The 25,978-nt window shown below is 39.1% G+C and overlaps 1 protein-coding gene across 4 annotated transcripts in view; it reads left to right on the top strand.

The window, feature by feature from the left end:
- Positions 1 to 25,978, top strand: part of kcnd3 (potassium voltage-gated channel, Shal-related subfamily, member 3) — a 109,105-nt gene that overhangs the window by 68,487 nt on the left and 14,640 nt on the right. For all 4 annotated transcript variants that reach the window (XM_032520885.1, XM_032520884.1, XM_032520883.1 and 1 more), the window contains one exon: positions 14,270 to 14,438. In XM_032520885.1, coding sequence (XP_032376776.1) covers positions 14,270 to 14,438 — 169 coding nt within the window. The remainder of the gene's footprint in view (positions 1 to 14,269; positions 14,439 to 25,978) is intronic.

The following is a 25,978-nucleotide window of genomic DNA, read 5'->3' as shown; positions in this document are numbered from 1 at the left end:
CACACACATACACACATACACACATGCACACATGCACACATGCACATCAAACACACATGCCAGTCTTGCTAGGCACTGAAATAGGACAGGAGGCTGAGCTGGAGACACATCTCCTGAGTCTCAGTGATGCCCTAGTTTCTCCTGCAGCCTACTTTTCTCCACTCACACACACATACCAACAGCTACCTTCATCCACAAAAACTGACCCATGTTGACAGGCTGACTGTTGTTGTTAACTATTGCCACAGTTGGTTTGGATAAATATTAATGCATTAAATATGTGTAACAGTATTTTAGGTGTAGCCCATTTCAGCCAGCATTCACTGTTTTTTTACCGTGCTTTTCATGGGTAGACATGTCAAGTGATGATGACATGTTATCTCCGAAACTCTGATTGGACAGCATATTGACCAGTCTTAAGCAAATTTAGAGGCACAAGCTAGCTCTAGTTAGTTGCATTGACTGCCTCTCCATCAGACTCGGTCATAGATCACTACAGTCGATGCTGCTATTGTGTCGGACACTGATGAGAAGAGCCATGTTGGCCGTGTTTGCAGTCAATAAGTCAGGCAGTGTAAAACTATGTGTGATAAGCTCGGCTTGAGCGAGCCAATTATCTTGGCCAGAGATAAACAATCTGACAGAGACATCTTTGATTCAAGGTGAGAGGAGCAGCAAATTAGGGTCTTCCCTGCCATTATACGGCTTAGGCGCTGTGAAAGGAGTACATAATATCGCCGATGAGAGCGAAACATCTGCCAGTCATTCAGTTAGATTGCTGGGTCAGAACTGGTTGTTTACTAATGCGCCATGATAACACAATGTTCATCACACTAATTGAGTGCCAAATTGCTTGGTACAGTATTAAGTACATAGCCACAAGAAGTAATGTGCCTGTTATAAATGTAAATTGGTTATGCACTGTGAATCAGTAACCAGTTTTGGCTGTAGCCCGTTTACCATAGGCACCGCTGTCATAGTCATCAGTTGATAGGCCTTAAGCAGCGGAAAATAAATGAAAAACACAACAATAGCAGTCAGTAAAATACTCAAGACGTTATGTTTTGAACACACCTGATGCACCTGATCCCCCCCAAACCCCTGTGCAGCCAGCACAGAACCTACGCCCACTAAAAACCCAGGAAAGATTGTGTGTATCAACACCTGCTCTCCCCTGAATTCATTTTCAGTGGTGGAGAGAGATCGATCCTTGCTGGGTATTCTTCTGTTGTGTGAAGTGAAATAGATGTTTACTGTATTTTTTTAACTTGATATGTGTAGTTTAAAGCTGTACAGCACCAAAAAGAAAAGTGGCGATAAGTTGCAGTTCTCAGAATCTGGTTGAGTATAAATTTCACTAAAACCAGATGGGCAGAGTGCAAACCGTGCTGGCCCTGCTACCACAAATGAGTTTTGCTACCACTAATGGGTAATGTTGCTCCGCTCTAATGTAACCTGTCGCTGATGTTAATGTAACCCTTTTAACTGCTAAGCGTTGCAGCACTCCCGAGGTCCCCATGACAACAGACAACATCAAAGAACTGAGAATAAGACTCGGTCTTGGTGTTGAAATGGAGGATGGATGAGAAATGTCTCTATTTTTTGGGTGAGGCTCACCGAAAATATCTAAAAGAAGATATTACCGAGACATATGGACAGAGGAAAAGACACACAAGCAGGCCCTCATGTGTGCAATTTATATTTGCCCTTACTCTCACACCATTTAGAATTACAGTAGATTTTATAGATCTCTTTTAATTGATTGAATAGGAACAATTAAATCAGCAAAGTCCAGAAGCTATAGGATGTGTAGCATGTACAATGGCTTTACCTGTGCTGAGCTCAGGCAGGAACGGTGAACCAGAGCTTAATTAATTTCAATCTCCCTTGGGGAAAAATTCAATACTTTAGTCAAGTCAATCATTCTAGACCTGCTGCACCGCCAGGGGCTTTTGAGAGGGTTGTCTTATATTGTGTTTGGTGGCACATTTGGTTCCTCATTAATGGACTGAATATGAATTGGGCTGCGAAAACCCGGCAGTAGCTCGTTGGTGGAGGCCTGAACCAGAACCACAATAATTGTATCACAGTTGAGTTTTTTGTTAATATATTACATTCACATGCAGTGCAAGAAATGTAAAATAGCAACACAAAGGGACAATAACTAAATGTGGAGACTACAGGCACACACAAAAGCACACAAACATGCATGCGCTCCCTGTTTCACAAAACTGGACACAAACCTAACCACCAGAAACGCACACGTTCATCCTCTACGACAGGAGGAAATGGTCTGGCAAAGTTAAACAAATGCAATCACTGTGACCTGAATGGGAGGCAGAGTAGATCTGACGTCCTGAATTGTGCTTCACCATTCTCTCTCCTCTTTTTCTATTAATTTATCTCTCATCCCTCTGTCTCATTTGATGTCTTTCTCGGCTGGGGTCACCCTCGAATCTCACAGCAGTAAAGCCCCTCCCTTTTGTTTCTTCCTCACTAAAGTCTCTTTTTCCACATTTGCATTTCCCTCTGTGCGCCTTCCTTTAAAGTATTTTTTCTCTCTCTCTTCTGCGTGTGTTCCTTCTTCTCTTTGATCCCTGTGGAAAGTTGTGCTGGGACCAGCCAGCTGGTTACCTTGCTGTCATGGGCTCACTGCAGCGTGTAGATGAGCCCTGAACTCTCAGGCTCTGACCTTTCTCTTTCTCCCTTCTTTCACTTCCAGCCTTATCTCTCCACACAGCCTCGCTTCTTTTCATCTCTGAACATCAGTTCCAGCAGGGGTCAAGCACGGGGGGAACATGGAAGGTTGGGCGTGAACTCAGAACGTGTGTTAAACGAAAAAAAATCCAAAAGAAACAGATATGATAGATCAAAGAAGCACATAATAGAATTCTAACACTTCATAAGGCTGGTGTAGACATGCTTTGTTTAGATAATGTGGACCTGCCAACAGTCTCATATAAAAGTTTATTTCTAACAGAGCCCTGCGCTTATTATAGTAGACTTGAGATAAATAAAACACCACAGCTATCACTGAAGTTTAAATTAAAATACAGTAGGGAAAAGAAGTTAAAACCTCAGGATCCCTTTGCCAGACTAGCATAGAATGCAATAAAATACAATATGTTTGTAATTGTTTGTCATGAAGTGGCTTGAGCTGGCCTAGTTGAGACAGGGAGAAGACTTTCTCTTCTTAGTGGAGCACAACTTATACTTTTTTAGGCCAATTCCAATATAGATATTTCAAAGTAAATTTAATAAATATTTATCAGCTGATACTTACACATACAATACATTTTTTAACTAGTATTATTTGTACATGAACAAATAATTAAACAGTTTTTGGGTAAGATCCCATATATCTGAGTTATTTAAGGGTTGTTGATGAAAAGATACTGTACGTGCTGAGGTATGATATGAACAATAAACTTTATTATCAAAATTGAAAGAAATGGCCGGAAATAATACAAAATAAGTAACTGTAGCTAAATTTAATCAAGAACAAAAAGAAATTTAAAGAGTCTGCAGCTATGCTAGCGGCTCTGTGAGGCTGTACTTCGAGTTACATGCTTATACTGTATATTGCTCTTGCTAATTAACGCTTTACATAAAGTACACCTGAGGCTGATGGGAATGTTACTAGTTTTGCAGGTAATTGGTCAATAACCAAACGTGTTCACCAGTGTTAATACAACTCATCCTAATGAGGACATACGTCTGCACCTAATTTCACTTCATCCAATAGTCATGGTTGTGCTAGTGTAAAATTCAGGGGAGCTCCAATTCAACAGGATTCATCCTCAGGGGACCATGAATGTCTGTAAAATTCCACGGCAGTCCATCCGGTAGTTGTTCAGATATTTCAGTCTGAAACACAGTTGTGGAACAACTAAAAGACGGACTGATTTTGCAGTCCTTTGAACCATGGCATCAGCGTGACTGAAACACGTGGCCTGTAAAATATGTGCAGAATGTACTGTAATTTATTTTTGGATGCAATTCGATAATCTAGCATCCGATATATTGTTAAGACTTTGGACATGATGTGGTCTCATTCCTTTTTGACCTCTCCCGGCCTCTCTCCTTACACTGCTGACTGTAATGTCACACACTATTAGAGACATATAGCACTGGAGTTGCGCAGGTTGTGGCTGCCTTGCCCAGTCTGCAAGTTTGATTCCTAGGTGAAAGATCTACGTTGTTGTCTTGCATCCAACAAAAAGCTCAATTTCATAATTCCAACAATTTTCCAGAGATTTGTTCCAAACTGTGTGCAGTTAGTTCACATTAGAAGTTTAATTGCACCACACTCTCCTCCTCTCTTCTGCCACACTGACACACTCACTCAATGTACCCATCGCACAGAGATAGATGGATTCCTGTTTCAATTTCCAGCAGATATTACTGTTTTTTCCCATATATCCACTCGTATCAGCCCTCCAGGGCTTGAAAGTATTTCATATAGAGATATGTCTATATGTCTATGTCTATATATCGGACGTGTGTACATAACCACGTTCATACTCATAATTGTTTTTTAGCATATGCACACAGGCAGATGCACAAATGTGTTAATGGAACAACTATTTCTGTGAATTAGGCATTATGCAGGCAGTTAGAAGTGCAAGCTTTGGGGACTTGTCCTATCTCAGATGTAATTCATATTTAAATGTTGTTATGCTCCTTCTCTTCTGGTAATTGTGTTTGCACTTCCTGGTTACTCTTGGAAGTAAATTCACTAAAGCGTCTGTTTGATAGCGGTCTGGTAATCGCTAATTACAGAGGCACATACACAGCCGCACACACTCCTTTCCACGTTCATGCTCACACACAAATGAGCAGCGCTTGAGTCCCTAGCTATTATTCAATGACATCCTGGCAAGTAAGTGTACTCACACTGCTTAATGGGACTCTTCTGGAAAACAGCATCCGTAGCATCACATGTAGGTTTCTAAAAAGATGTTTAGTAGCTTGGATTAGGGTTTTTCCACTCACTGCAATGAGTTGATGAAGCACAGGAAGTTAAACTTGAGCAATGGGACGGGACGAGCACCAGTGGAGCGAGGAAGTGATAACCAGTTGCAGAGTATTCATTTTTAAACTTTAACTCTGAGTAAACACAACACAAATTTATTGTCACCCTTTAAGTTGTTATGGGAACATTTTCTGTTGCCTATTTACGCATCCAGCAAATACCTAGCAACATTAACATTTGGAGATTTCTGAACACTTGATGAATGTAAGTCTTATATTCACTCTCATTTTAGATCTGTTTTTAGTCTCCACAAATCTGTTGCTTTTTGGCTGCTAAATTGTCCACTATATAGACAACTAGCTGGTGAACAGCCTGACAGTGTCAACCAGCAAATATCTGCTAGTTGTTGCTGGGCAGATGAGGGGTTTGATGAGAGCGGTGAGTGGACAAAAAAATGATAAAGCTGTGGTACGTAAAATCAAAACAATGAGTCGGAAAACACTAACATGCTCTGTAGTGCTAAGGGTTCATAATCTCTACCAGTGTCCTCTTTATGCAATGAGTGATGTGGGCCATTGTTGATATAAAAATATTGGTTATAACCCCTTTAATATCCCTAATTTGAACAAATTGAACAATAGCTGTTTTCTTTTTGGTATACAACAGACACATCAAAAGAAGTTAAATTAGATACTCTATCCTCAGACCTTACATAATGTATGAATTAATATTATTTGTACCATCTATTATCATTAGCAACAAGCATATTAAGCTCTGGTTTAATCATAATGATAATTTTGGCTCACTCTGTCCTTACGTTGATTCCTCTTAATCTGGATTTACATTTGAACAAAAGTAAGACATACAACATGCATTATTAACCATAATGCTTAGAGGGAATTATTCTGCATGTACTGTACCATGACCACTAGTCTAAGATTTAAAAAAAAGTTAAATGTCTATTCATGTCTGAGGTAATGCAATCAAGAAACCCTGTGTTAGCAAGAATTTTGTCAACCTTAGTGTAAAAGTTGTGCTACTTCTAACAATTGTAAGAAGCCTAATAATGACCAAAGCCTATAGTGAAATACTAATTTACTGTAAGACAGTGATGGTGATGCAACACCAAAGCTGTACAGTAGCTTAAAAAATATGCAAAGCATCTGGCCAATCAAAATCAAGAATTATCCATGGCTGTGGTAAGTCAAACTATAAAGTATACAAAGCTGTGAAAAGCCAATGTTGATAAACCGCTGCAAAGTGTCAAAGTTAGTCCAATTCCAAGTCATAATGTAGCAAACTGGATGTGTGTTACAGAGAAATGGCAGCAATCCCTAAGCGTGATTCCCAGTAAGATTGGTTGTCAAGTGAGTGATGGTAATGACCTTTTCTCTGTGTGCAGTGTAGTATGAGAGTAATGCCCTTCACTTTATTAACGTATCTGTGTTTCTTTCTCCTATTCCCCTCTCATCACTTGACAAATGTAAATGAGAAAAAAGCCTATATGTCTGCCTTTTGGAGCACATGATGGTGTTCATGATACTAAGAGGGAGAGGGAGGCAAGGGGCTGAGCAAATCAATGCAGTGCCATTTGAGTTGGGAAAAGAAAAATAGAAAATCAATATATGGTAGTCAATGTTGATAATGTGGCGGGCCACCACAAATAAATCAATGTTTCGGAAACACTGCAATGCAAATTTTGCAATTGCAAAGTTGTTATCTCACACTAGTGAAATGCCCAACTTATGTGTGTGATTGGAATTGGATCTTAAATACATCACTTTTTATATTGCTGTTACATTCACACAGTAAATACAAGTACTTAGCATTACAGCAATACAATGGTTCTTTTTAGCCATACAAAATCTCCGAAGCTCTAATTGGCCGGCAGTACAATGAACACATTATGTTACTTTAGCCATCTCCTACTCTAGATAATATGAGGTGTTTATCGTAAGCATAACATGGAGGTGAATGATGGCAAATGGTTTCTGGCAGTAACATTATTCTGTGATATTCACATTTTTCTCACCTTTTACAAATACCAAGGTTTATATTGTAGATGTGAATACTAAACTATTAGCAATGGCCTTGTTTGGAACCAACAAGGCCATTGCCGCAATTAACATGCCAGTCAAAGAGTTGTTATTCTCACGGCTACATACTCTGAATACCTCATGGTATTCTTGCTGTGAAAACCCCATACTTAATTTTTATTCTATATACTGTGAATATATGTGTGTGTGTGTGGGTGTGGCCCTTCACATAAAGTGCTGACCTGGTCCATCTTTGACATTGACAAATAAGATATGATTAAATGCTTTCATATGCAGCAATCCTTGTCTCTATACACCTGAAAAAGTCCAAAATTATGGTTTAATTTGCATTTGTAATTTTTTTTTAAAGAATATGATGTCTCAATGGACAGAAGGGCTGACTTTATTTGAGGGGTCACAGAGATGACTGCTGCATATCTTTCTCAACTGCTCTCTTATGTTATCTTGTGCTCTTGCCTCTTCTTCACTATCTGTCTACCTCAGTGTATCTTTACTTGTCTCCTCCACTTCCTTATTTCTTGATTTCCTGCGGTGACGTGTGGGGGTGATTATAAATGGTTGTCCCATTCCTAAAGAGCCATGTGTCATGCGAGTTACATTTTTATCCGAGTGACTGGCCATGAAATGTCAGATGAGACTACAGATGGATGGATGGAGGGTTAAAGGCCTGGAGAGACCATCTTTCACTCTGCTGAAGCTAAAGGAGCTAAGCTTCATTGGCCTGTGACAGGTTTCCCAATAAAAATGGAAGTCTACTACCACTTATGGATATGTTTATGAAGCATCATCATTTATGGCCACTCTAACACATGCATTTTTCACAGTGGAGCTCAGCTGTAAATATGAATTGATAAATATGCTGAAATAACTTTTTGCTTTCTATGTTCATCAATGCAGCCGTATTTTATGTTCACTGCATTATAATCATACTGAATGTCCTAATGTGGAGTAGCATTCACATATTCTTCTTGCTTTTGCTATGATTGAGTGATAATTATTACAAAACTAATGAAAATAATTGTCACAGTCAGAGAATGGTTAGCCTCCACTGGCATTAGCTTCCTGTCTAACCTCTAGCTAATTCAGTCTAAAATAACGTTCAAGCTGAACAGTGGGAAAAGCAGGCCACAGCTAAATTAAGACTTTACAGTAATAATAAAGACTAAAGTATTGAGTAATTGGATGTTAAATGAGCACAAGTAGAACTGACGTAACAGCTGTTATGTTTTATATAACGCTGTTACGTTATATATAATATATATATATATATATATATATATATATATATATATATATATATATGACCCATTCAGCAAAAATACCAAGGGTGTAGCCTCTCCTCACTAAGCGTAGCTCCTTTGGCGCCATTTTAATGCTACGAAGCTATCACCCGCCGTTAAAGACTCTATTTGTCCGTTGTTTTTTCTAAAGAAACACGACATTGTATAAAAGGCTTAATTACCTTGTACTTGGAGATTTCTCTTGGCACTCTACCAGAAGACTTTTTTCAGACTCGTTGCCCACGTCACATCTACGTTGTCAAGCTCAGTTGGAGGCTGCGCAGTAAAGCCTAGCCATCACCGGAAAAGTGCTTCTTTTTTACTTCACTGGTCTCCGTCCAGAACAACGGGATCTGTTGGTCCATTTTGGTCAATGAAAAATACGGCTGTATATTTAAACAAATATGGCCAATTTCCTGTTCTGGGTCAAAGTGCATATCAAGCTAAAATAAATTTAAAGGGCCGGTAGGGGGTTCATTCACTAAACCTGAAGGCAAAACAGTTGTGCTTACAAGACAAAATAAACAAATGAAGTATGCCATTGAAAGAATACTAAACTGTTGGCTGCTCTCTTTCCTCAACGTGTAACCCTGTATCTTCAGCATTATTTATATGTTATGTGAATGTGAAAAAAATCCTGCTTTTCTAAAGTGTCATGCATTCATATTAGTAATTTAAATCTACCAGATCCTTTCAGCGTTTATTTTAGTATTGTGATCCACATCAGTATCACTGCCCCTGATTTTGCTTAACCCATATAAGCATACATTTGTAGTTATGATAATATAATATTCAGTTTTCCTTAGTATTTCATTGTTTTTTAAATGTATTTTTATAATTACTGTATGTTTAATCTCTGCAATAGGAGCCACTTCCTCAACATATACATTATTTTCTTTTTTTAATATTTGTCTTATCCAGGTCTTGCTGTGAATGTTTGTTTACTCCACTGACTTACACACACAGACACACACAGATGCAAATTAAACATACTTTACACAAACAGTAGACACAAACCCACTCGCTAACAGTGAATGCACTGCCTCATCAAGTAGGTGATTTCAGTCCTCCGGGTGGTCAATCCACCGCAAGGGATTGTGGTCCAAGCAGAATCACTCAGGCTGGATCTGAAAGGAACTGAGGAAAATTGCAGTGGACAATTGCAGAGGAATCACACGGGATTTGGTCTGTAAATGGAAACCCAACACTTCACATCTCTCTCTCTCAGTCTCTCTCCCTCATTCCTTTCCTCCCCCCCCCCCTTACTCACTCTCTTTAAAATATAAGCTTCTTTTCCTCTTGAATAGATAAATAAAATGGCATTATGACCTTGCAGCACATACATAAAAGCGGTTTATGATCCACAAAGTGCAAACAAATTCCAGCAATAAATATTTACTTTGGGACTCAGCTCAGGGCAGTTAATCTCAAGCTTATTGTGCAGCTGTTTTTTTTTCTTCTATTATACCCATACAAAACAATGACTGTAAGAGTTGTGAATTTTACAAAGCATGTAGTCATATAATTTGTATAAACAATGTATGTTTATGCTGTGAAATGATCACACTGCAAATGATTTGGTTTTTACCAAGACAAAAAAACTTAGATTTAGAAGTGTTAGATAATGTATCTTGTTTTAAGAGGGAATTTCTTATTTTACACTATAATCTTAAATCAAGCAAGCTTGTCAAGGGAAATATCTTGCTGCATGAACAGATAATTACACTTGTTTTGAGTACCTTTTCCCTTAGATTTACACCCTGTTTTTTGCAGTGCATGGCCACTTTCATACCTGTTATTTTGTATTGTACTTGTATGCGGGTTGGGTTCATCAGCAGGGATCTAAGGGGATGAACTGTGCCTTCCTGACTTGACATGGCATGACCCGCCATCACCACAAATCCGTGTCTGTCAGCCCTCAGACTAACCCTGATAAACCCATCCATCACACATACCTTCACAAGAGCACTTAGTTCCACTCAAGAACTCCCCATCTCTCCTTCCTAGGCTTTCTTAATGTAACCCACAGAGACCCGTCCCTCCAACAATGGGATGTGACATCTCTGACCGAGGCCTGACCTGCCCATCTGAACTTGGTTTTTAGCTTATGTGTTGGTGTGGATCTCAGCTCTTTTTTTTGTATGCAGGGGTGCACATATAAAATACAGCAAATTTATAGTTGGGTGTTTGTGCACATGTGTATGAAAGAAGGCAAGGAGGCTGATGGAGAGAACAAACCTCCAGGGTGCACTGCATCTACTAGAAAAGGTATCTCTCCCTCCAGTATACTTCCTTTCACTGTATATCCATCTTGTTCTTTTCTCAGACATTTACCTCCATCCCCACATTCAAGGAAGTATTGCAGAGATACGTCCCCAGCATTTATCACACCTTCAGACCACTTATTCCAACTTTCTTTTTCTTTAAAAGTGTGCAAGTCCAGCTTTATGTCTGGGGCATGTATAATGGTACAGAGATGGTATCATCAGAGACAGGCCAGCTTGACTAAATGGGAGCGGCAAATTGACTGTAGTATTAGGAGACAAGGGCCTCTTTCAGGCAATCTGATAGGATCGCATTAAAGAAGGCTTGCAGATGAATATGATTAGCTTTTCATTCCTCCTAATGAAAACATCTTCTGGAGAGACTAGAAAAATAAAATGTGTTTTAGTGATAGGGCCTTTGTACCACTGATGGGATTGTTATTGCCTAATTTGGGTAGAAAGTCCATTAAAGTTCATTGAAGGGACGATGAATGTTCTCTAAGTATACTCTTAGTTATGGCGGTGGACCAGTGGTTCACTTTGTGTGGGCAGTGCTATGTTTTGTTGATGCGTAAACCACCCTCCACTTAAATAACTTCATATTGGGCTTGTTTTTGCCAAACTCTGAGAATGTGTGTGTGTGTGTGTGTGTGTATATTCTGCATTTTTAGTATCAACAGATTGTGACAGAAATGCTCCATTAAATTATAAAATGACTATCTTGAGCAGTACTTCTTACGGAGATTATTGTTCATTTATGGAGAGCGTCTAGGATACTGTTTGCCAAGTCCTCAAATAACAACCAGCGCTATTCACTGTGATCCATCAAGGTGGATGCATTTGATGAGGGCCGTTTAGAAACATGTTTCTGGATATCTGCAGGACTTTAAAGAAATATTGATATGGTTTTTCTAGCTGGATAATATGATTACTAAACAGCCTCACCCTCATTTTGTAAGTGTGCTGTGAAGCATGCTGCGCAAAAAGGGTACAGAGTAACAGCCAATACATTTATAAAGATGTCTGTTTTCAAACACTTTTTTCAAAGCACTAATTTTATGTTCAAACTGGTTTAATTGTGTGAATGCATGTGTATAAGAGTTGTTTTTGCATATGCATGCATGCGTAGCAGCAGTAACAGGTGGATTGACTAAATGTGCCAACTACATTACACATGCATCAGGGGACCAATGCTAAATGCTGTTATAACCTTGTGTTGTAAGTATCCATGTGAAAATGTATTCATCTGTCACGCAGTAACCTTCAGTGTTAATGAAGGATCAGTGGAAAAGAGGAATTTTTCAGGAAAGAATATATTCAAAACTATGGGGAGATATGGTAAATGTGGGTTTTCTGTATACATACACTCAGTTATCACAATCAGTTTTTAAAAAAGTGTTGATTAAATGTTATATTGAATTTGGAGGATGTTGTTTTTGGTGCCATTGGGTTGTATTGCATTATACTGAGAAATGTTTATAATATTTTGTTCAACCTGTTTATATAAATGAGGCTACACTAAGTATTGGAAACAACTCTCATTGTAACCCAATACAATTCAACAGCACCACTAACTGCAGCCTCCAAAATGATCATGAAGTTGAAGCAGTATCCTTCTAAAGCTGTTTCAATACCAACTGAACATTATTACCTTCCTTAAGGTCTGTAGTATCAGACTCATTAGTTTTAGCAAGATATACATACTAAACTGGCAACTGAGTGTATGTCAGTGGTTGAAGAATTTTTTTTTCTCTTTTTTAGAAAAGAGAATCTGCTCTCGTAAAATTACCAATACCTCAGTGTAAAACATACTGTGTTACAAGTAAAAGTTCTGTATTAAAAATGTATTTCAGTAGTTTTCAGTGTCGAGGTCTTATCAGCAAAGGCAAAACTATTCATAATGCAGGATAATGGGCTCCTCTGTTATTACTAAAATATAATATAAACAGGATTTGAATGTTGTAGCTGGCTGTAGTAGAGCTTTCAGCCATTTTACCTGCTGTACTGTTGGGTGGTTTAATTTACTTTATGACAATGCATTGTATCTTATATACTAAAAAACACAACATTTCCCCCCAAAATCCAGTGGTGTACAAGTATAAATTGGCATAAAATCCATATTGGGTAAATGGATTTACCACTGTCACATGTACATGCTATCATATCAAGTGCCCTCTTCCAGACTGTAAACTTAAGCACATGTTTCATGTAAGGTATATGTGTGTGATTCCATTAGTGCGTGACAGTAGCTTAACCTCTCTGTAATTTCACCTATCCATGGTTTATTTTACACTACAGCTAGATGCCACACCATATCTCTCGATTTTCACTGTTTCTGACACATCACATTGCTTTCTAAAGGGATGAGTGTGACGAGCTGGAGAAAAGACATATTCCCTGGCAACGTTTTGTTGCTGTCTTTCTGGCTTTGCTTCCGCTGCAACTTTTCCTGTCAGCCTCTCAGCGCCAACCAAACTGCAAATTTGCACAAGATATGTTCACAGATGAGCGTGTTCATTAATCATTATCTTATTTGTCTGTTTACCCAAGAAAATTTGTAATATGCACACTGCAACATGTTGAGCATGTGTGCTTTATAGTAATTGTACAGTTGGATTGGATTGGCAATAATAATTTACAGTTAAATCACAAGCTACACCATGATTCTGTTTTTCATTTGATGGAATGAGTTTGATAAATACAAAGGGAAAGTTATTGTTTGCAATTAATGAGACGGTAGTGCTTGAGGTTACATTAATACATTACATAATTTTAACTGACTTACAGGTTCATGGAACTAACTATTGGGGAAAACTCATTTGTGTTCAAAATGCTACCCAATTGATGTAAAAAATAAACCTCTTTCCAAAATCTGTCTTTATCTTATTATATGAATGGCTGGATCCTTAAATGCTTTTTGTTTCAGGTTTAATTGCAGTGGGACTTTTAGTCAGTTCTAATAAATTCAGTAGAACTTCTTGTTTAGCTGGAAAAGAAGAACAAATTACCTGCACTTTTAACTCATGAATAAGAAAGGAAGAACACTAGAAATAAAGTTTGCTTTTCCAACTTAAGTTGTGCTCTTTTAGCTTTGAATTTCTTCTCCTTCGTCTTCTCTTTCCACTGTTGAATCCTGCTGTCTGGCTTCTTCCTTACGAGAAAAAAAAGTAGGGGGTTTAATAAAGTTATTGTAATTGTGTTATCTGTCGTTGAAGTCAAGATGAGATTGCTTTTGACTTGCAAATATTTCAGATTGAATTGGGCTAAATGACTTTTGGGAAATGTCCCTGGCATTCACCGTGTCCTCCTCTTTTTCTCTTCTCTAAAGGTTAATAGAATCTGCTCTTGTTGAATGAGTCTGTGGACTTTACTGTGCCATTCAGTGATAGAAGAGGTTTGGTGGGAGCCTCTTTCTTTCTCTCTCGGGGTGGAATCATGTCAGCAGGTCAAGCTTTATTCCAGTATGGACACGTGCAGCATGACAAAGTCCAAAAAGAAAGATGAAAGACTTTTAAAAGAGAAATGAATGAGCACCTTGTTGAACTCACTTATAGTGTGTCATAGTGTGATGTGGAAGACCTCCTGTCGGCTGTGTGATACTCGAAGCGTGAGCTACCACCGACCAATTGGATTAAATGCATGAAAAGATGTTTCGCTAAATGTGTTCTCTCTTTCTCCCTTCACCCTCCACAGATACGGAGACATGGTTCCTAAAACGATTGCGGGAAAGATCTTTGGCTCAATCTGCTCTCTGAGTGGGGTGCTGGTAATTGCTCTGCCTGTCCCTGTCATCGTGTCCAACTTTAGCCGCATCTATCACCAGAACCAGAGAGCAGACAAGCGGCGGGCGCAGAAGGTACAGGTGAATACAGTCTTATTTCCCTTCAACTGGGCTCCAGAGGGTTGAACCGCCAGACATTCAGTACATTCCTCAGAGGGGGAGCTCTGACGTCTCTTTTCCCCACATGGTTCAAGTCTTCCCTGAGACTTATGATGACGTGTGTACAATGCACTTTGACTTACATCATGAGCAGTAGTGTGATGCATATTCAGTGAGTATCACCATACTTTAACAGACCTTCTCCCTTGATATGCATACCTAAACCGTGACCTTTCTATTTGTTCTTAGCTCTGCATAAATAGATCACTTTTGGAGGATTTTTTTGGAGCCAGACAATAATGAAAATGTAATAATTTTCAAGGTTAACCTAGGGTAACTCAGTTCAGGGTCTCAATGGGATCAAGAGGCAGCTAATCTACATTAATTGCGTCTTGTAATTTACATACATATAATATATATGCATATACATAACATGATGTTAAACTTCAGATTAATTTCCTCTTTACAGAATTTGTTAACATAAATATTTTTGGTTGCACTTTCTAATCAGGGTTTTTCAGTTATACCCAATGGCTTTCTCGGGGGGTTAAGTCAGTTAAATTAGTCAGGTAGCATGAATTGATGCTTTATAGATCAGTAGATAGATAAATCCGTAACATGAACAAGGTTTAGGTGGCCAGGTTGTATAACAATTCCTCTGGCAGTGGTGGAATGTAAATACACATATTTAAGTACTGTACTCAAGTTCAAATTTTTACCTACTTGGACTACGTGTACTTTACCTGAGTCTTTTCTTTCCATGCCACTGTCTATTTCTACTCCACTACATTTCACAGAAATATTGTACTTTTTACTCCTCTACATTAATCTGAAAAAAATAAATAAATATCATATTCTCCCAGACTAAAGTATCCCTTTAACTCCACAAGCTAAAAGTTATCCTACAAAAGTAAATGTTTAAATCCTAAAATAACCTGTCAAAGAAGTCAATATCAGAAATTTCCCGTATTCACATAATTTTCTCTGTTGGTCTGTCCTTTTGTCCTTGTGAGGAGATTTTGTCCTCGTAAAAATAGCGATAAAAACACACGCTGGCACAAATTTATGAATGGATTATATAAACTTGTTTTCAAACTGTGAAAGATTTAAAGATCCTATCTTCCTTTGGGTAAATAACCCAGCCTTTAGACCTTTAAGAATCATGTTGTGTGTCCATTAGCCAAACTGGGTAGCAGCATCAGCTGGCACACATACAAAACTGGGCTGGTAATCAAGCCTGAGGGCAAGCCTGACAGTTTGTGTTCTCTTGAGATAGATAGTGGTGTGTTTGTGTGGAGCTGGCAGACATGCACACACTGACACATATTTTCAGTCCATTCCTCTCTCTCATCACTCTCGTTCACACCTCTCCTAGCAAGCCTTTTTTCACTCCCTTTGTTTATTTCTTCTCTGTTCATTTCTGCTCCTCTGCCTCCATCTAATCCCGCTCTCCCTCTCTCTCACCCTAGCTGTGATTACTGCCATCTATCTTGGCACATGCTCTGTGGTTGTAGTTTAAATCTGTTTATAGTCCTGCAGTTCGACCGTGGCCTGACCGCTGCCCAGACTTAACTAACCTTAACCTTGTCTGCCAACAAGACTCCAGTGTAACACAGCCAAGTGGGGGATGAAAAGACAGACAGGACAGAATAAGAGTTTGAAGGTTGGGAAAATTATCTAGATTAAAAAAAACTGGTTGGATCCAATGAGATGTATAGCACTGACGCAGAAAAGAGAGAGAGGAGAGGAGTGGTGAGGAGGAGGGCCAGAAGGAAGGAGGGAGCAGGGGAGGCAGGGGAGAGTAGAATGGGGGAAGAGCTAGAGGCAATGTGTGTCCTAATGTTGTGTTCTTTCCTGAAATAGCTATTACCCAGATGAGGGACTGGCTGGAAGGAAGGATGTGCATCTGTCTGTCTGTCTGCTTGTGTATGTATGTATGTGCATCTGTTTATGTGCATGAATCCATGTATGTGTGTGTGTGCGTCCAACATACTACCTGTCAGTTTGGGCCTGACCTTGGTCTGTCCCACCTCCCTCAGTGTTCTCCACTGACCCGCAGTGTGGTGCAGTGTACCAAACACAGCTACGTACCAGACACCTACACTTCCAGAAGTACCAACAAACTGACCAGTGTAGCATGACGGTACTGTTGTCATTAACCAGTACCAAATGTCTCCCTTAAGCACTTGAATGCCTCCCTGGCTTGCCTGCAGTGAGGTCAGCGATTTTCTCAAGCGCCCATACATCCAACATAGTTTTTCTCTATTTCATAACAGCATGACTCAAACGTCTTATCATTGCCTTCATAATAATATTCCACGTAGATGCCTTGATCCTTTAGAGTTATTACAAATCAAGGTCTGAAGTGCCAGGTAGGATGATAGGTTTGCAAATGTGATATTTAGAGCATTTAGGAGATATTATCGGTGTACCATCTCTCTCTTGTATTAGCCCGCAGGATTAGGTGTTGCTAAGCATTTAAGCTTGTGTGCTTAAGATCAGTGGAGTATGTCTTAAATTACGTGACATCTAATTCCCATTGATGTTTTTATATGTAAAGGGGGTTGAGAAGCCGTGAGTATGTAGGATACCCCCCTGATGGAGTCTAGACACTGGTGGTGATGGTGAGGATGAAGAGGAGGCTGAGATATGGATGGATGAGAAGAGAAGAGAGTTCTGTTAAGCTCAGTCCTGGGAGCTGGAATGATGATTTGGAAGTGAATGGGGACATAGTCCCATGTAAATTCCATTCTCCTACTGGTTACTTCCCCCCATGCAGTCTATCTGTCTCCAAGATCCAGCACCTGGGTACCCCAGGAGCAATTTAAGGCATGAAAGACAGAGAAATAGGGGACAACTCAGAGAATAGAACAGTTACGAAGATGAAATTAAGGATCCAGGGGTGCGCGAAACAGCACGCCTGCGATTACATCTTATTCACGCTGAAATGAAGGCTTATAGCAACGGGGAGGAAAAGAATTTAATATTGACAGCCTAATATGATTGGTTGATAAAGATTGTGGCTAAACCTGGGTGTTTTAACTAAAAAAGTAAGAACTTTCTAATCAGCAGGTAATGTGAAGCAAGAGGAGAGGGGGAGCAAGGTGAATAAGAATGAGTGAGTAACATAAGATAGTCTTTCTGGCTGGACTTACGCTAAGTTTAATTGGATTTCATGTCCCAACTGGTTGTTTCAGCCTTTCCTTTCTTCCTCTTTTTTAGCCATGCTAGCTACTAGGGTCGATCAAGGGGGTAAGCAAGCATCTGAAAAGCGTACTTCTTATGGGGAGGTTCATGGGCCAACAAGCCATCACCTTCTGCTAGCATTCCATTGACTGCCGTTCATTTTAGCACCACTTTGACACCAAATAACTTTGAAGCATTTAAAGAGTCTATTTGTCCATTGTTTAATTCTAAAGAAACACGACAATGTATGAAAGGCTCCATTACCTTGTATTGCACGTTATGGCCCTGTAGCAGCCGTCTTTTTAAAATAGGCTAACAATTGTGTCATAACCACGCAACTTGCTGTCGCACAATAGATACGTATAGTCAGGAAATGCTTGCAGGCAATTGGGGGACGTAGAGGCATACAGTCAAAATGACAAAATAAGTTATCAGAATACTTACCAAAAGTTGGTCCTGCTCCTACGCTCATGGACAGCTTCTACTAATGGTCTCCGTCTCTGCAAAATTGAACAATTGCTTTATCTTGGCACAGCTACCAGAAGACTTTTAGACAGGGTTGCTCACATCACATCTACGTCACCAACTCAGTTTAAGGCTACGCAGCAGCGCTCAGCCATCACCGGAAAAGTGCTTCTAATTGACTTCACTGGTCTCCATGGATGTATACGGTGTCACTTTGTCCATTTCTGACCCTTTCTATGGGTATTAATGTCGGTCTGTCTAGAGGACAAATTTTAATTTCTTCGGGGATCCCCTGACTATTCATCTAGTGCCATCATCACATCAAAGTTTCAAATTGTCCAATGCTTTTGTATTAATGGTAATATGGCAACATGGTACCTGCTAAATCAGCATTTTAGCATTGCCATTGTGAGCATGTTAGAATGCAGACGTTAGCGTTAAGCACAAAGAACTGCTGCGCCTTAGTACAGCCTCATAGAGCCACTAGCATGGTGGTAGACTCTCATGCCAGCTTTTCACTGCATTATACAGCTCAAATCTACTCAACCCAATCTGTATTGGTTTTCCATAGGCAAAAGTTGTAGATAGTACTTCTTTGGTACCACTGTGGAGGTTCCAAGTAAGCCAATATTAGGAGGTGGAGGTGGATCTAGCATGGGACATCCTGGACAAATCAGACTATTTGGTAATAGCCAGCTACCGTCAATGGTGACCACAATTTTTTTATTTACTCGACCCAGTGTGAAGTATAGAAGTTCCTCTGTTTAATTGCCTATAAAAGGATTCAGAGAGTTTCTTATTGAAGAGGCTGTAAAGGCAGTTTCAGGTAGCATTGCTATGGCGATCAGCTGAGAATCCTGCCTACAAAAAAAAGAGAAAAGCACTGGTAACAAAAAAGTGAGCCTCGAGTTGAGCCTCTGCGTACCATACAGTAGAAACACGTCATTAGTCTTGTATTTCTATAAAAGATGGTAATCCCAGTGTAGAGGGTATACGATAAAGCCATTACAGTTGTATAGTCCACTCTTTCACTGCTAATGATAACTGTGATCCTTAATGTCCCACTCGAGTCATGAATTAGTCAAGCATACCATATCCATCAATACTCCATTACTACCGTCTGCATAACATGTAGTGTTCTTTAATGCTCCATAACCTTAATGACAAATGACCTCAGCCATAAAGTCAACCACTTAGAAAATGTCACTCATCATTTACCATATGAAAATGTCATTTTGTCAACGTTTATTACCTGCATATCGTTAAATTTTACGGAAAATTCATTCTTCCTCAGACAATTTCTTAGAAAAAAGCTTTGTTTAATTGAGAGTAAAAAAGGATAGCCATTCGAGATTGCCTTTCATATTACTAAAAAGACCATGGGAGAGCAGACAGGAGGAAAAGAAGGTTTTTGAGGAGAGGAAGTGAAGCATTTTCCAGTCTACTCTCTTCTCCCCCCACACCCCTACCCCCGCCCTCCTCCCCCTCATTCACATCCATCTTCATTCAGGTCTAATTGTTAGCTGTTCTGGGCTCCCATTGCAATTAGCCATCCATCTGGGTGGTGGTAGATAGACAGCCCCCTGATCTATCTCACTACACAAAGGAAAGATGCATGAGGATGTCACTAGTTGCTGTGTGGCCAGGAGGAACTCACAGCTCAGATACAGACATGTGTTCTTTATTCTGCCTCCCTATAGTCTTCAGTGTTGCTACTTTTTTTCTACAATGAATTGAACAATGACTTTAAGTCCTTCCGCATCTTTACGCTTGATGCCAATTGAATGGCAGGTGTTACTCTTTAGTTGCTCCTCTGAGCCTATTTGCATACAGGTAATATCCTCATGTAGGTCTAATTACAAATTTTGAATAGTGCACCTGAAAGATATAAGGGTATAGGATGTAAATGGAGAATCACAAAAGGGCAAGTGATACAGAAAGATTAAATAAAGAGAGGGGCATGAATTTAAATGAGCTTAACTTTTAGGTTTACCCGTGGTATTCTCCTGGATCTGGTTCTGTAAATAATGTATTTGGATCTTTTTAGATGGACTTTAACACTGGTTTAGTAGCATAATTGTAAATAACCCCTTTTACCCACTCACTCAGGCACATGCATGTACAAAACTGCAACAAAAATACTTCCCCATAGCCAGACAGAACTACTGTAAATGTCTATAAAGAGAGCATGAACAATGGGCCTCATGTAAGAGCAAAAGTAGCACGTACGAGTGATTTAAGAGAATTTGCCGCCTTTACCACTGTTCTCATACATAATTTTCTCTTAGGTACGAAGGAAATTCAGGAATGGCCAAAACCTGCTGTATGAGTCATGTACAGAGAGTCTCTTTTTCTCCCCTGACTTAAGAATCACAATGCATTCATCTGAATAAATCTGGAAATCCATGAAAGTAAAATATACAACTAGCTAAATTAATATTCAGTTCACCTCATCATTATAGCTTGCTGGCTGAGATTGTGTGCTTTTATTGGCATATTTTAGCACTCAAGTTACACATTCAAGTAGCTTTTAGTAATATTTTCAACATTCTCAATATTCTGCCTCAGGGTCTGTCACATCCCCTTGACCTCCTCCTATCTAAGTCAAGGAGCGTGCTGCTTTTTAAAGATGTTGAAAGAGATTTTTTAGCATCTAACTTGTATGTTCACTCCAAACCTGTCAGAGATGTCAATTTATGGGTGTGAGGGCTCACAGGGTTTCATGAATCAGACTTGGAACATGTGCAGGAGCAAACTGAAAAAAGTAAGACAGATGTATGAAAACGCTTTTTTTTGTATTTACAAATCCCAGCTATTGTAAAATAACCCATGAATATACCCCACAAAAACAAATGCAGCTGTACCATGTGGAGTTATGGAACAGTTATGGATCTTTCATTGACAAAATGGCTTAATGGTAAATACGTAGCCTTGCCTCAAGTGTAAAGCAGCATAATCAAAAACAATACTTGTTTTTGTGTCTGTGAAAAATCACTCGCCATCTTTATTCAACTGCCAAGTCCCTTTTAGACTTCGACTAGAAATCGTTCTCAGGTTGGACAAGTTGTTGTCTTCAAATTCAGTAAATACTAAAATAACTGTCTATTGCGGTTCTTGTTCTTGGTCTTGTTCAAATCTTCCCAATATTGTTTTCCCTCACAAGGTTGAAGGTGGAGATGACTTCTGGTTGAGAGTGTTTTGCCCTTTTCTAGACAATCAATGAAGTTGTTGGCACTTGGGAAGAAGGCAGACTGAAAAGAGAGTTGGTGGGATGTTGATAGAGGACTTCACTGAGGGGGGTCAATAGTTATGCTATGAAATATGTCCTAAACATGATCAGCATTGCAGAGCAGAGCTTTAATCTTTTCTATAAAGAGGAGGTAATCCAGGTTTAGCAGAGACATTTTGTCACTGAGTGGTGTTAGTCCGGGGTTAAGCTGTTTTTGCTACAGAGGTAGATATCTGTGGACCTGTGGAGGATTCCCACAGAATCGATTGTTTCCATCACTGAGTTTTCTGCCATTACCAACTCCCAGACGGAGTTTCTTAACTTCAGTTGTCCCCAAATGTCTCTTCTTTTTTTATCTGTCATTCTCTCTTACCCTACTCATGTCACTGTCTCTCTTTGTGTTTGTGTGTGTGTGTGTGTGTGTGTGTGTGTGTGTGTGTGTGTGTGTGTGTGTGTGTGTGTGTGTGTGTGTGTGTTTGTGTGTACGCGCGCACACACATTTTTTCAAGTAACTGACTTATTTCCTTGAGGCAGAAATGTTATCGTGTATGAAAGCAACTATTCAGATGATCGGCAGGTAACAAAACTCTTCACAGTTTTCTGTGCCTGTGTACGTACGTGCGTGCGTGTGTGCATACGTGCATGCACGCGTGCAACCGTTCGTGCATGTGTGCTTGCCTGCGTGCTTCCTCATCAGATGGTCTCTTCTGTCACTTGCAGTGTTCCAAGGCAGGCCTGCGGCGGAACCTAATCCTCATAGCTTGATTGCTCTACTTTACACTCAGCCAAATCCTATATAGGCAGCCTTGCAAAGGTGCCATGCATTTTTTAACTTTCACTTTCAACTAAATTACTTCTAACAAAACTTACTGGCAATGCTCAGAGGAGAATGCTATGGCAGCGAAGGGGAAATATAGAATTTTTTTTTATATCATTTGATAATGCCAGTTTAGATTCCTCAACTGGTGATGAATGGTGTTAAAATGAAGCATGTGGGCTGGCTTGCATCCTATAGCCATAATCTTTAAAGTGTGATTTATCCTAAATTGGGGCTTTGTGGCAAGAAGAAGGGGAAACATTTCGAACATTTTTTGGCCTTTTGCTGCATGGAAACATCTGGATTTCAACCAGTGATTTTGAGCATCTCTATTCTCATTGGTTGCCAGGTTTTACATTATCTTTGATTTTTGTAAGCTACTGATTTTCAAAGTTGTTTCCTGAGTTAGTGAGAATTTTATATTTTTTTTGTTTTGTGATGGTGGTCACTATTTTTGTATTAATGCATATAAATACCATTAGTTTTCCATCTATGTAGCTATGTACAAATTTATTTATTTGATATTTTAGGACACTTTGATAAACATGTACAATAGTACACGGAAAAATGCCAGATTGTAGCCCAAGGGCTAATTTCCATCTGTAGTCCAATAGGCCGGTTGAAGTTACAATAAAAAAATGACAAAAGATATTCAATGGTAACATTTGGTATGTAAAACAAGGAGAAACAGAGAAAGAGAGAGAGAGAAAAAAACACATTTTGTTAGCTCTAAGCAACAACTTTACTTGGCTCTTAAAGGAGGCCAAAGTGGGATATTCCCTTGTAGTTGGAGGTAGTATGTTCCATAATACACTACCTTTAATAGATAGTGCATTATGGCTGAAGGAGGTTTTTCTAAAAGGAACCTCACAGTCCCTGGTTACCCTGTCCCTGTAACAGCTCTGGTAATCTGAGTCTGTGTGTATTTAATAAACTCTAGCAATGGAGGTGGTGCCAGGCCATGTAGTACTTTATAAATTAAGCACATTGAGGAAAATTTACAAAAATGATTAAAACTCAGTAAGTTATATATAAGATGTTGCAATCGTGATAAGAAAAACAAAGATCATTGCATTTAAGATCTATTGAGCTACATTTGTATGAGTGTAAGAGCTGTTGAACACATGCTGCCTCTTCACGAGTCTTTGCTTCAGTAAAAATTACTGTGTTGTCGGCATAAAGCTGGACATCCACGTGTAAACAGTATTCAGGTAAATCATTAATATATAATGAAAATAAAATGGCCCCCAGCATGGACCCTTGTGGGACTCGTACTGAACAACCTATGTAAGCAGAACTAACCCCACCTTCCACAGTGCATTGTTTTCTGTGAGACAAGTATGAGTGAAACCAGCTCCTAGTTTGAGCAGAAAAATTGGAACGTCACAATTTGAAAACATGACGGTGTCAAAAGATAATTTAAAATCTAGGAATACGGCACCAACACATCAATTTTTATCTAGCTGACATTTAAATTTTTTTCCATGAACATAGCCAATGCAGTCTCAGTTGAGTGGTGTGGCCAGTACCAAAACTGCATGGGATGTAAGGATGTTTGGCTATTGCTGAGGAATTCAATGATTTGTTACCATTTTTCAATAATTTTAGTCATAGGTAGACTGCTAATTGGTCTATAGTTATTCATGTCAGATTTGTCTACAGCTTTAAATACTGGGGTGTCTGAGGCCAATTTCCACGCCTTAGGAACAATTTTTTTATAGATAAATTAACCAATTGCATAATTTGGGGCGCTAAAGCCACCCCATGTGATTTTATAAAACTAGTGTCAAGCCCATAAATATCCTTGGCTTTAGAGTTGTTCAAAGCCGTAATGATATCAATAACTTCTTGTTCTGTGATTTCTTGGATATAAACTTTGCGATGAGCATTGTCAGGTAGAGTAGGAACCTGCAGGTCAGAACCCTCAGAAGATGTAAATGTTGATGATAAAGATGATGTTTTACCAAATCTGCTATTGATTTAACAAAGAAGGAATTAAGTTTGTGCCAGAACAACAGATTCAACAGCAGATTGTTGATTTTTAATTCTAAACCTTTAGTTTCCTGCTTGGGTTGTTTCCCTGTCAATTTATTTATGTTCTGCCATATTTTTTTACTATTACATCCAGCGTTTTCAATAAGTAGGATAAAAAAAGTTTGCCTTTTTGTAACTCAGACGTCACTTTATTTCTGGCTCCTGTGAAATTAAGTCTGTCTATATTAAGTCCAGGCTTAATAGATTTTCTGAGTAACTGATCCCTATGCTTTATTAGCTTTAAACAGGCAGGGTTGAGGCAGGGAAGAGAGTTGGACCTCTTTCTCCTATGGCACCCCCTCCTAGCGAAAGAGAGGATGACCTCTTTGACTTTTGAGAGAAATAAGTCACTGCCAGCGTCTGCAGCCTCGCATTCCATAAGGCCAATCCAGTCGCTATCTTTCAAAGCTCTATCACATTTTCTAGTTGGTTCTTGGGGATTGTCATATTAATAGTACGATTTGTTGACGTATAAAATGGATTTTCTGAGCGTTTGACCTTTCTAGAAAAAAAAGATTACATTGTGGTCTGAGAGACCTGTTAACAGATTGTGGGTGATTGTAATCCTTTCCGGTTTATTGGTGAAAACTAAATCAATTCTGGAGTGAATGTGGTGCGTAATTCTGGTGGGTTGGTCAATTAGCTGAGTGAGGTTGAAGTAATCTGTTATAAACTTGAGATTTTTTCTGTCTTTTTTTTTATCCCCATTGACATAAAATCCCCAAAAAGGAGGATTTCTTTTTTGTGATTACATAACGTAAGGAGTGGTTTTTACATTTTTCAGATGTGTGATAGATCTGAACTGTCATAGACATCGCTCTCGAAAGGGAGATGTTAACATCAATGCATTCTAGTGTGATGTTACTGGGCCATTTTAATCTGATTGCATTTAAAATAGTTTTTAACACACAAAAAAAAAACCACCCCCACTCCCCATCCCCTGACCCCTATCTTTCCTAAAAGTTTGGTATTTTGGTAGTGACACAGCCGCTTTGGGTGAGGAGCTGGTCAGCCACGTTTCAGATAAACCCATATAATTTACGTTAGAATTACATAACAAATGTTCAATCTATTCATGTTTTGGCACCAAGCTGCGTATGTTTAAATGACCCCCAAACAGCCCTTTTTTATACACTGGATCAGTTGTTTATGTTTTCTGAGTACTGGGTTACAAACTGTGTGGAAACTGTCCTTTTGTTCCAGGTGTTAAGTGATAACCTCCTGCTGCATCGCTGGTTCCCGGCTCAGACTTGGAAAACTTATTTCCTTACAGCTATCACATCACTTTAATTGAAAACATATTTGCATAAAGCAAACATCATTCTACCATAGGCAGACCATGACATTGGTTTAAAGCAAGACAGCAGCCTGCAACACAACACAATGACAGAGGGATAAACATCATTTCAGTTGGACTAAAATACAGTCACATCTGTATAGGGCATAAATTACTGTCATTCATGTATTCAGACACTCCTTTTGTTTAAAAAATGGGGACCAGGATCCTATTATTCGAATGTAATTGAATGGTTATTTTATTTATTTGAATGATTGGAGTGACCACAGACACATTGTGCAATTAAAAGTAACACCTCATTCTTAATAATCTGTTTTATGGCAGCTTTCTGTGAATCCAAAGTAAATTTGTGAGGGGAAATACTGTTTCAGTATTGAGACATCATTTATTTTGTTATTACAATCTCTGATAACAAGAGCGGAGCACTTTCATTTTTACTCTGTGTGCTGTGTGTGTGTGTGTGTGTGTGTGTGTGTGTGTGTGTGTGTGTGTGT

Source organism: Etheostoma spectabile, chromosome 7 (assembly GCF_008692095.1).
Source record: "Etheostoma spectabile isolate EspeVRDwgs_2016 chromosome 7, UIUC_Espe_1.0, whole genome shotgun sequence".
Taxonomy (NCBI): Eukaryota; Metazoa; Chordata; class Actinopteri; order Perciformes; family Percidae; genus Etheostoma; species Etheostoma spectabile.
Note: the sequence above shows the minus strand (reverse complement) of the source record. Positions and strands in the feature narration are given on the sequence as shown.